The sequence below is a fragment of the Chaetodon auriga genome, chromosome 20, assembly GCF_051107435.1.
Source record: "Chaetodon auriga isolate fChaAug3 chromosome 20, fChaAug3.hap1, whole genome shotgun sequence".
NCBI classification, from domain to species: domain Eukaryota; kingdom Metazoa; phylum Chordata; class Actinopteri; order Chaetodontiformes; family Chaetodontidae; genus Chaetodon; species Chaetodon auriga.
Genome location: NC_135093.1, coordinates 18,315,145 through 18,328,097, shown reverse-complemented (window position 1 = coordinate 18,328,097; position 12,953 = coordinate 18,315,145). Strand labels below are relative to the sequence as shown.

The window sequence follows — 12,953 nt, the reverse complement described above, 5'->3', positions numbered from 1 at the left end:
AAAATGAAAAAAAAAGAAAAAGTATTGGTTTCACACAGGAATTGAACTCCACTGTCATGTATTTGCAGTGATTTATCAGTTAGTGACTGATCAATGGAGTCTATGTATGGAAACCAGAAAAGGCCTCAGGCACAACCCGCAAAAGGGCCTGAAAACATTTGGTGAAGACAGTACGATGCACTAGAGAAGAGATGAGCAATGAGTTTTCATTTTGATTTAAAAAATTCTGCCAAACCACTGAGTGGAGGTTGAGATGTTTTTCTGAATAAGTGAAACTCTCACCTCATGGTGGTGCTAGAGGAACGAACAGGGAATCAAGAGCCTTAATCCTCTGGGAACCATGAATGTTGGCATCTCATAAACCAAAGTGACAGACTGGCCAACTGCTAACGTGACTAAAAACACCTTAAAACAACAAGTAAAGCTGTAATTCTTGAGTTTCTCTTTACCCCAATGTTTGCTTTGACACTCTTTTCTCCTTGTCTTTTTTTTTCTTTATAGCCCACAGGCTCCAAAGGATATTTCCTCAGAGCACAATCACCATTTACGCCTTCTAAAATACTGAAAGATGATACTTTAAAGTTAATGAATAATATATATGGGTATGTACAAGTGGTTTCATTGCTGCAGTTTGTTTAGCTTCTTATATGAATTATTCAGCTTTTCTATCCAAGCACAGCTGACATAGAGAGAAATATTACTGGAAAATCAAATCTTTTCTTTTATTTAATTCCAACTTCTTCTGCTGACCAATTTCCTCTCCTTATCTAGAAGGAAAAGGGATAGCACTAACATCTGTCACTACACAATGAACATATCAGATATATTGCGGTGTTTTGTGAGCATGTTACATCGTCAAGGGGTTATTCATAATCATATGTGAATGTATATCTCCCTGTGTCACCATATATGATAGCCCAAGCTACGGCTTTATCCAGGCTCTGTTATTTTGTTGATTTTTGATACCAGTGCACGAAGTTGCCATTGATGGAAACAGGCAATACCAACGCAAGTAATCGTCCTCATCACCTCTTATCTGACTAAAATTCCAAGGAAACTAACAACACATTTCAGCACAATCTCAGACCGGTGTGTGTGTGGAATATTCATCCTTTATGTGGAATAATTAAGCTTGTTGAAGGAGAAATTCCATATGCCCTTGCTGCTGCTTTGAATATTAAACCGCAGCCTTATATATATAAAAAACTGGGCTATCCAGTACATGTTTTCCATGGTGATTGCTAAAAATGATTGGTTCCTACCATTTCCTGCATCCACTGGCTTCTTCCTGATGTGGTCTGTGTAACATTAAAAATGCGATGCTATCAGTGTGCATTAGGAGTTAGGCCACTTCCCCATAGCCTGCCAGGCAGCTGTCACCATGTGGATTCATGAGTTTAGCCTGAAACTTTTTATTGAGGAAACATTTATGGCTCACTTTAGAATTAAGCAGAAAAAGGTATTAGCCAGCACTGATGGACTCTCTAGGGGCTCTTTTACAAAAATCCACTTAGAGCAATGAAAGATATGTGTGGAAACAAATAAAAAGAAAGAAATGTGTAAGTTTTAAATAATTTTAAGAGTAGGCAGAAAGTAAAACATATAATTCCATTTTCATGACCCATTGAGTTTTCCAATAGCTCATTTATTCCAAAGCTGCTGTGGTAAAATCTGAGTTTCCCTGAGCCGGCCTTTGTATGCACCATTTTCCAATAGTCACCGATAATCAGCAGCGCCAAGTGTGAAATAGCCTTTGAGGAAGGCATGGGAAGCTGCTGCTATCCTGCAATTAAGAATTAATCATTAATAAAATGTCAGTGCGGAAATAGATTTTTGATGGTCTTATATAATAGATTTTGCCAGGTTTTATACATTTTTATTAGTCAGCTAAATGTCTATCTATCATGCAGAGATAATACATTTTTTCTTTGCAGAGAGAGCAAATTATATTATAGCTTTATGCTCAAGGAATCCGGTCTTATCTTTGCTGCTATCTCCTCAGGCAATTTAACTGCAGTGGCTGTGATTCCACAGGAGGACGATAGAAAATCAATCACCTTCAGATTGACACTCTGGCTTTCTTGTTTTGGTTCTCCCTTCCTTTCTCCCTCACTATAAAAGCAAATGACAGGATTTTCCAGCTGGTGGGTTGTCATGTTTGTGATAGCCGTAAAATCCCACTGTGTTTCTCCTGACCACATAAACTGTTTACACGTCATTGTAATTAAAACCTTTTACTGCATATAGTAATTAGTAAAGTGAAACAGCAATTTGATGTTTTCCTACTTGCTGGTTTAAATCAAAGCACATCAGGCCGAACTGTGATTGCTGAGAAGAGAGGTGAAGGAGAAGTGCTGTGCAACGACCTTCAGAGTGGTTTATAACACACATCACATGGCCTCAATGTAACTCAGCAGTCATGCTGCACATTTAGTTTATATGTGACTAATGTCATTTACAAAAATCAACAGTATTGTAAAAATAAAATAAAATAAAATAAAATTAACTACATATTGCATATTACCCATTGAAAGAGTGAGTATGTCACTCATTCTCAATGCTGTAATTAGTTACATTGCACAGCTCTGTCAAAGGTTCCTTTAAAAAACCTAAATCCTCCACAGCCACACATCACATTTGCTACGTAGAAATCAAGAAATTATAGCATAAAAAGCAGCTATCCTGACCATCACCAGCTATCTTAACGTTAGCCAGTTACCCAGCTCTGCAGAAATTCCCTTTGCAGTAATGCTCCAGGGTTCAACTCCAATTCTGAACAAAACCCAGCTGAATCCTACATGTAGGCTAACCAGAGGCTAACCCCTAACCCTAGCTAAACTAAACTAACACATTATAGGTAGGCTACTGGGAGGTGTATTACTCATTACAAGGAGTCGCATTTCTCCTCTTTTGCAGAAAGGTAGCCACATCCTCCACCACCAGCTCCTGTGCTAAGCTAATGCATCCTGGTGTGGAAACTGAACAAAAAGGGACAGAAATTAAAATCAGCCCTCCATCAACTTCCCGGTGAGACAGCAAAAAAGCCAACTACACTACTTGTTACCGGAAAAGTCACGCTACTGCACCGTGCTAGGAAGTCATGGCTCACTGCCCAATGCTAAAAATAAAGAGTGTCACTAAAACACATACACACACATTCAGAGTCTTAGTTTAGTGGTGGTGGTGAGTGCACTGGAGAAATACCGTGCGTGTGTGGGAGTGTGTGTGTGTGTGTGTGCCTCTGTGCGTGCAGGTACAAACATGGAGCTATATTCTCAGCCCTTGTGAATTATGGTAGATGTCACTCAGCACATTGTATTCCAGGGCAGAGTAGTAATATATGACTCACTGCTCCTTTCTCTCTGCAAGCAGCCAGGACACACACCACCCAGTAATCAAGGGTAAAGCACTACCAATATACAGTATTAGCTGAGTGCAAAGTTATGAACAGGATTGTAAATATTATTTTCCTTCTTTATTCTGTCTTGTGGGATGAACTGGGAAGAAAAGTGATATTATTTTGGACCATAAAATAGTCTAGTTTCATTGGAGAGGTTAAGGGGAAAAAGCTACAAAGCCATGATATCCTGCTGCGTCAATCTGGACTCAGTCATGATCAGCGTTCATTTTAGTCATTTCTTTAGCAGATGTGGTCATCTGCAAAAGATGATCACATCTTTATCATCTTTTGTGTTGTTTTCACTGCATGACAGATATACGGCTGTGCTGCAAAACTCTCTAAGTGGCAAGTCAGTGGCAAGTGTGAGCCTCTGAGTGTGTGTGTGCATGCACGTGTGTCCTGCCACCCCACCCAACCCCTCTGTCCCCTCGCCCTGCTCTTCACCCTCCATTCCCCTCTGCTGCACTAGGATTCAATCCTCCAGCTTGCTTTGCAAGGAACAACATGTAAAACCCATTTTATGTATGAGACAGTCATGTAGGCAGCGCCGGCGATGGTGCAAAACTGAAATAATCAAACTCCCTACAGATTCCAAACAACAGCCATCATTCATTCATTCAGCCTTGAATATAATAACAGGGCTGTTAAAGAAACACTTCTCTCTATGAAAATATTTAATAAGTCTGAATCTAACAAACATTCAGATTACAAAATGAATAGTAAAGGAAAACATGAGGAGAAAGATCCTTAATGCAATGTAAAAGGACAGTTATAATGGATCATATATCAGTCATGAAGTTACTTGAAAGCTTTCTTGAGGGAGCAGGAATTCCATGGGTAATTCTGTATTCAAGTCAGTTAGAAAATCCACTTGCCACATCAAGTGTACCATGAATAATGTATGTATATGTTTACCAATGTTATCGCGGGACAAAAGCATTTAACAACAGATACAGTTTAATATATGAGCAAGGACATTTTTGTTTGTGTAACAAACCATTCAAATCTTTTCAATTGTGAATATTTTCTGTGAATTAAAATCAGGATCTGTGTTAGTGGTCTACATAGTATTAAACTACCAAACACTGTAACAAGCACATTAAAAAAAAATCTGTGAATGGAATGAGATAAAATAATGTTACTAAATATTATATTAGTGCCATGCTTGATATTACTAAATATTATTCAAACATGAATATGACATGTAAAAGCCACAGAGCTTGACAGTTACATTGAACTACTGCTAAGGACAAATAAATTTAAATCTAATCTAACATGTTGCTGGACTATGTCACAACGTCATATTAAAAATTTCCGGTTTTATGGCCACAAACAGCGGTCTGCTGCTTGGCAGTCATGTTACCTAGCTGTAGCCTACATCACTGTCACACCTATTGTAGAAACATTGATATGATATGTAAGAAATGTACAGATTTAATTTATCCATTGTCCGCAGAGATGCACAATGCCATGATTTCATTCTGGCTGCTACTCTGACTGACTACACCTAATACTGACAGCTGAATCAGCGTCTGAATTCTGATTGTGAATCCCAGAAGTCCCAGAGCTTAAAATGAGCTTTAATCATTCAATAATGCTCTTAAAAGTTTAACTGGCATATTCTAACAACTCTGTCTGCAAGCTTCCAGTCATTTAGAGTTGACGAGTAGATACAGAGCTACCTGCTAGCCTCTTCTCTAAACATTGACAGGAGGCCATTACCTTAATTTATGTTTCAAAAGACTTGTTATTTTGTTGGTCTTCATTGAAGAAAAAAAAAGAGAGCAAATCTTTCCAATATTAAAATAATGATGTTTCCTCTTCCTTTAGCCAGCATGCAGAAAGCATAACCAGGATCCAGTTTTTGGTGTTATACCACTCAGAAGTGAAGTGCTAAATCAAGTAGCAGTTTTGATATAAAGACAATTCAGTTCTATGGTCCATCTACTATTCCACTCAGTCTTCAAAGAAGTCAGTGATATGTGATTGATAGTCCTGAAGAGCTAGTAAGCTAAACAGTGTAATATGGTCAAATCAGAGCAGTATAGTGTCATATACATACTGCCATTATGAAACCTGAAGTAACCAAATTAGAAAATCGTTTTATATTTTTTTCATAATGAACTGGTTTGGAGTTAGATGAAAATATATTGTTCTTGTCAAATAGTTTCAGAATTTCTATTAAATATGAGTCTGATTAGTTCATGCTTTGTGCCCCTTGAGGAAGGAGACTGTTCTCAGAAACCTACTGACACAGAAAGTTTTTAGAAGGAAGTGCATTGGAATATATACAAGAATAGCATTGCTGTCCTGAACTTTCTGAATTTCCGATGCAGTGGAATATTTATTGTTATGGAATGTGTTTCACCAGCTCACCCAGTTCCATACATAAACATCAAGAGGAACCAGTTGCTGCATTTGGACATGTTTACATTGCCAACCAGGAAAGTGGAATCCTAAACTGACATGTTTTCAGAGGGCCAGAAATCAGTGCAATCTGAAATCACACAGCCCATCAAAACCAGGCTTTCCTCTGATAGAAAACTCCAACAAAGGCACCAAGTCAAAAGCATCCATTGGCTCGCCAGCTGTGGGTGCATAACTGTTGGTAGATAGCTGGAAAAAGAGCTTGTAATTACTGCAGCACTAAAATGTGTTGAGAGAAAGTCTTTAGAGATTGCATTGGATTTCTCATCCGCAAACAAATTCATAAACGTCAGAAAAATCTGCTCCTACCTTACAAACTGCTGTTATGTGCTCGCAGGGAGGCTGTGTGCGTGAGCATAAAGCTCTCAGTACACTGCTGACTGCTGGAAGATGGTGACCTGCGTGGAGAGCGCTGAAAGCGACTCCTTCTGTTGAAGTAGCTGCCAGCTGTCCAGGACCGCTTGTGCTTCCTCAGGTACTCCTTGTAGTTCTTGGTAAGCAGCGTGTACAGAAAAGGGTTGATACAGCTGTTGGAATACGTCAGACACGTGGTCAGGTAGTTGATGTTACGTTTGACTTTAGTGGACAGGGACAGTGAGGGGTGAAACTGACCCAGCAACTGCCAGATCCAGAAGGGCAGGAAGCATGCCCAGAAGAGGAGCACAATGGTGAAGATCAGGTACAACACCTTTAGGGACAGAAGAACATAGCAGAGATGAACTTCTAATGAGAACCATTAATGCAGACGGATAGTGGTGCATTTGTGTCAAATGCCTAACAAAATGTTATCATCTAGATACTGAGGCAACCTATGGCTTATCACACCCTGCCTCTCTTGCCCCTTGATCTACAGTTACAGCATTCGTAGGGACAGAGAGGTTTTAATTATTCCAGTAGCAAGCACAGGCACTTTTGAAAGTTAGACAGTCTGCATTTTCTCTTGCTCCAAGGTACAAGAAAATCCTATGAACAGCTTTTAATGCAACTGAAGGGCAGCATTCACTACCTTGTTAATCACACTGATAAGCCAAAATGGAGCCATCTTAAGCCCTGCTATGAAGAAAATTGGAATAGGTTTTGTGTGAGCAGACATGAAGGGCAATGAGGGGAATGGAAAATAGAAAACCTGCAGCAGCAGGAAGGAGAGGATTGGTGATGGGATGCTCTAAGCAGAGAACTGAACTGATGCTGCTACTGTCATATTCTCTCAAATAGCAACCGTTTATCTTTTATGATGACAGTGTTGTTGGCAAACCCTTGCCCAAACAGGAGGTCATACAATGGCACTGAGACAAAATGTCACAAGACCATGAGCTCTAAGAGCCCTCCCTCTGGAGTTAGTACACTCTCCACGAGGAGTATGACTAAATCAATAGCCTTGGTGAGTGGAATGTCTGTGGTGTTTGTACAGCAGCCTCTTGCCTAACTTCCTGCCTACTCATCAGGTTCTACCTGATGGATTTGTCCAGATGCATTTCCAGCTTTCAGCTATCAAGCTCCTCTCTTGTGGAACCGGACCATTTTAGAGTCTCAGTCTGGGGGCTGGCTCAGACTTGTCGTGTCCTAGTAATGCTGCCATAGGCTTTGACTGCCAGGGGACTTCCCATGCTACACTCTCTTTCCACATCTCTCTCCATCTGTATGCATTCATATCTAATGAATGCATATTTCTAGCTTGGCTTCTTCCCCAGATCTTCATTTTCATCCTGCAGGTGATGGTTGGACCTACTGCTGTGGCCCTGTTTGATGCCCACTGTTACTCTGAATTATATCTTATTATTATTATATACGTATTATTGTCATTGTATAAATGTAGTACAATAAATTGATATATACGTACTCTATCTATCTATCTATCTATCTATCTATCTATCTATCGATCTATCTATCTATCTATCTATCTATCTATCGGGTCAAGGCAGATGGCCGCCCACTCAGAGTCTCATTCTGTTTGACGTTTACTGCCTGTGAATAAGAAAATTTTTCCTCACCGCCATTGCCAAGTGCTTGGTCATGGGGGAATTGTACATTGAAGGTCTTGACCTGCTCTATATTCAAAGTGTCATGAGATAACTTTTGTTGTGATTTGGTGCTATATAAACAAAAATGAATCAAAATAAATATGTGGCTGAGCACATGAAAATATTCACTGTGTAAATCTTTGAAACATTATGAAAATAAGAATGTGAGCTTGTGTGAAATAGAACCACGTGTATTTCTAAAATACACTTTCTAGTGATGCACTGACCTTTTGATTGGGAAGTTTCTTGGTCTGTTTGAAGGTCTCCGTCTGTGAAACCCAATAAGTATGTGCAAGCTGAATGTATTGGTAGCCGATGATCAGTCCTGGGGCAACAATGCTAGTGCAAAATAGGAAGGAGATGTAAACTTTGTAGGAGAGTGGTGACAAGGTGGGCTGACACATGGCCTTGTTGCCCACTGTCATTAGCTGAATGCTCACGATCATTGGTAGGGTGAGGATGAGAGATGCTGCCCAGACCAGCAGAGCGATGGCCTTCCGGTAACTTTTAGATCGCTTGACCGTGTCGAGCGGCTTGAGAACAGCAAAGTAGCGCTCCGTGCTCATGATTGTCAGCGTGAAGATACTGGCATGCATGGTCAGGAAGTCCATGCTTATCAGAATCCGACACCCTGTGTCCCCAAAGTACCATCCCTTTAGGAAGTGTGTACAGACTATAAAGGGTATGGTGAGAAGATACAGCAAATCTGCCAAAGCTAAGTTTATGATGTAGATGTACATAGAAGCTGCAGTCCTCATGGAGTGGCACATGACCACCAGGGTGTAGATGTTTCCCGAGACTCCAACAAGGCACATGATGGAGAGGATGGTGCCAATGGTAAAAGTGGCAGCTGTGTCCTCATGCCCATGCAGAGGGGGGTCAGTGGCATTGGCGCCTCTTTCCGCAAGGACTCCCACAGGCTCCATGGACACAGTGGTCATATCTGCATGTGTGAGAACAGAAATGTAGGGCTTACAGTGGCAACTGTACAGAAAAATGATGACTGGTAATCAACCCTTCTCTTCTCCTTCTCTGGACTGGTCCTTGGATTACTTCATTGAAGTGGATCTTACATAAATGGGGACTATTATAGTCAGAGAAACTATACTGGCCTTTTTGATTTCATTTATAATGTCCCTTTATGGCAGAAGAAGAAGTCATTAGGGAAGGACTTAATGAGCTAGCTATCAGTGCAAAGCTTCTTTTCGGGCTCCATCTCTTCTAGTCATTAAGAAAATCAGCATCTTCCAGTTGAAGTACTTCTGACTGCTTGCACTAACTCATATTGAAAAAAATGAAATCCCTCATTTTACTCATGGATTAGACAGCAGCTCTGAAAATAGCTTCGAGCTCATATCAATTCAATTAAATGTTTATGTATTATAAAACATCCTGAAGTTCTTGTAAAGTTACCAAAGTTTTCCAAAATTGGTCATGAAATGTGATGTTGGACAGATTTTGGAACAGGTTGTATCTTTGTTTCTGATCTCAGGTTTTTAAAATGGCATATGGCACAACTGTCCAGTACTCAGATCTTTTACTTAAAAAAAGTTGCAATATAACAGTGTAAAAATACTCATATTTCATGTTACAAAACTAAGTTCTGCATTCAAAACTTTACTAAGTAAAAGTAGGAAAGTATATGCGTCAACATAAAGTCTAAAAGTTAAAGTACAAATTATACAGAATGGCCCATTTCAGACTAATATATTATTATTGTTATTATTGTAAGACTACTACTACTATTACTACTACTACTACTGATAATAATAATAATAATGATGTGTCATAGACACATTAATGTGTTTATAACCACAGTTGGTAAAGATGGAGTTCATTTTAATTACTTTATATACTGGGGTAGCTTAAACTATAATAATACATCAATTACATTACATACATTACATTATTACAACATAGTTGGTTTATATTTTGTATTAAAAATCAAAATATGCAGTGACAAAATGTGGTGAGTTTAAGTTTAAAATAGCAAGAAATGTAAATACTCATGCCATGTACAAGTACCTTAAAATTGTACTTGAATAAAGTACTTAAATAACGGGACTTAGCCACATTCCATCACTGCGACTGTCTGAACTGAGAGTGAACTGTGCCAAAATTTGATTCAAAGATACGTTTGGAAAGCATTAAAGACCAAAATGATAGCAAACTATGCAGAAGGTTGACTTTTCATTGCTTAATGCTGATAAAATGTGCCAATCTGACAGTGAGAGGAAATTCAGAGTATTATTTACATCAGCAGAATGATGATGAAACGCATCCTCACTCCCTGAGAGTGTACATGCAAAACGATGCGAGTTTTTGGGATGAACACACCCAAGCCATATATTAAACAAAATGAGCTAAGTGTATTAGAGTTGATGCAACTCTTGAAGGAACACAGAGAACTTTTTGCTCAGTCACAGAGTTCTCCCTCTGTCCAGATTATAAACTGTCAGACTCAGACAGAAATATTTGAAAAAGTATTCTTCCTTTGCGACATGTTCTTTTGCTGTTCCAAAAGCACCAGGAGCAGAGATGAAGTCATATAGGCTTAACATTAAATTTATATCCTCACTAACAGACCTGTCTGCTCCTATAAGCACACCAGCCCTTAGTGCACGCGTGTAAATGCATCTTTACGGCCAATTACAAATCATTATGAGCAAGCAAGTGAATTAGAATATGTAGTCTTACCTGGACTGCGTCCCTGGACAGAAGGGTTCAACGCTCAGCTGTGGTTCCATCAACCATGCTTTGTATCACTTTTCTCCTCCTAACTTCACACTTACTGCAAAAATTTCACACTCCATAAAAGTCCCAACAGATTCTACAGAGTATCTGAGAGGTGACACGCAGGTGGAACAAAAGGAAAAAAAAAAAAATCTATATCCAGCAATCTCGAGGGGGAAAACAACCTAAATGAGTCATCCACTACAACAAAAATCTCTCCATTGATGATTAGTGTCTCAACGGCACATTAACCAATCCAGTGTGTCTAGATTCAGGAGAAAGGCGCACTGATAGCAGCCTTAAAAGTTCTCTTCCATTCCCTGTACTCTTTGTGCACCTTGGTCACATCCAAACACAGGATGTCAGCTGTAGCATTGGCAACGCAGAGTAATTTAATTCAGAGAAAATATTAAAAACAAGAGAACATCAGTGAAATGATGATGAGAAGTGAGGATCGCATTAAGCGACAGCTGGTTACGGAGACTACCCCCTTAGACTGAGAGAGTGTGTGAGAGAGAGAGAGTGCCAGAGGTAGAGAGAGCAAGAGAGGGAGAGAGAGAGAGAGAGAGAGAGAGAGAGAGAGACAGGAGGGCGCTGCTGGTGAGGCACTCTCGCTCACAAGCCCAAAGTGGGAGGGAGAAGACGGAGAGAACGGACAAGAGAGGTATGCAGGAAATGTGTTCTGCTCTCTCTCTCCCTCCCTCTCTCTCTCTCTCTCTCTACTCTAACCCCTGTGCCATCTATTTCCATGCGACCGGGGCGTGTGCCACAGTTGAGACACATTACACACTGACAGTACAACCCCGCTGACACAAACACACATGCAGTATAAATCGATAGCTAAAAAGACAGCCAACACTGCCCATTTATTCCACTGTGGAATATCCAGTATCCATTATTTTAAACAGATAGTGCTAGGGTCAATGTCACCTACCACTGCAGCAATTTACCCAAGCACAGTCATCAAACATCATCCGCTGCAGGGGGGGGGGCGAGCCAAGCTAAACAATGTCTTTGGCCTTCTGTTGCTGCTTGTACGGGCAACAGCGGGACAATGCAATTATTTATTTATGCATTTGTAACAACATGTGGAACCTTGGAATCTGTCTTGTTTTTGCTCATCCTCACTGACATTGCTATTTGAAATGAAAAATGTGACTAAACAATGAATGGTTCAGTGTGAAAAATGAATCTTTAAAATTATTCTGACGGCACATGTTTTTGCTTTTAAGGTGGGTTCAGACTAAGCATGAATTTTAGTGGCAAAATGATTTGAAATGGCGATAAAGTAAACATTGGATGTGAGTGGATGTGAATAGATGCAATGTGAAGGTGAACCGAGGGGAGCTGAAAATGTTTCAGCTTCTGCTGTAGCCATTAAATGTATTTACACTCAGTAACCTTTGTGTATGGCAGGTTGCACTGCCAGTTGCAGTCTGCCAGACTTTTTAAACTGTGTGGCCACTGACTTATGTAGGGGTGGCATGATGTATGTGCGCGCGCACACACACACATTGAAACAGCATTAATTTACCATTTTTCATACCTACTTTAATTACTAAGATTGCAGTAAGTTACAGTTTCTTGCATTCTTAAATTTATATTTTAAATCCAAATAGTCAAACCAATCACAGCGTTACAGAGTGGCAACAGACAAATTCAATAAACAGCAAAGCTTCCACTCTTTACCCTCTAAGTCCTCAAAAACAAATTGTAGCACCAAAAGAAGGCTACATCCAAACGAAAAACAACACACATTCAAAACTACTACTTGTTCCTAAGTTCCCATCTCTCACTGGGTAGATAGCCAAACACTTTTTAGATAATGATGCTTGGGGTGGCCAATTAAGGTGCCAGCCCAAGCCACTCCCTTGGACAGGCCCCTGAGTCTGCCACACCTGTGCTGGATTGAAATGGTGTTCATGTCAGGGTCCTTGCCTAATTCCTTGTTTCTTTTTTCCCCCCCTTTTTTGTGACATTTCAATAGTTTGCTTCAAATTCATTTGACAATTACATGGAAACACAGCTACAGGTGATCGGTAGCTTTTAGCAATGGAGCTCCCTTAACTGGTGACTGAAAGCCTCATCAGCTCAGCTGTGATACACAGTATGTTGCTACCTGATTTAACACTTAATACAAGACCACAATAAAGAGCTGATCTTGATGTCATAACTTGCTGGCTTGCAAATAAGTGCTATTAACCTACAGCTCTTTCATCGGCCAACAGGCTATGACATATGCATTTTAACAGTGTTTCATAGTTTAGAGGAAACTGAATGAGCCACATCATTACAAATATTTGAACTGAACCGAGTAAAATGGTTCAGCAAAGTGATTTGTAATTTCCACCTCTACAACAGATGATTGGCAT

At 39.9% G+C, this 12,953-nt stretch overlaps 1 protein-coding gene across 1 annotated transcript in view; it reads right to left on the bottom strand.

Annotated features, from left to right (window-relative positions):
• The window catches only part of uts2r (urotensin 2 receptor), a 46,315-nt gene extending 35,236 nt beyond the window's left edge, over positions 1-11,079 (bottom strand). The window contains exons 1-3 of the mRNA XM_076760870.1: positions 10,546-11,079; positions 8,076-8,791; positions 6,137-6,515 (exon numbers count right to left, since the gene is read on the bottom strand). Coding sequence (XP_076616985.1) covers positions 6,138-6,515; positions 8,076-8,789 — 1,092 coding nt within the window. The 5' untranslated portion in view covers positions 8,790-8,791; positions 10,546-11,079 and the 3' untranslated portion in view covers position 6,137. The remainder of the gene's footprint in view (positions 1-6,136; positions 6,516-8,075; positions 8,792-10,545) is intronic.
• Between the last annotated feature and the right edge of the window lie 1,874 nt (positions 11,080-12,953).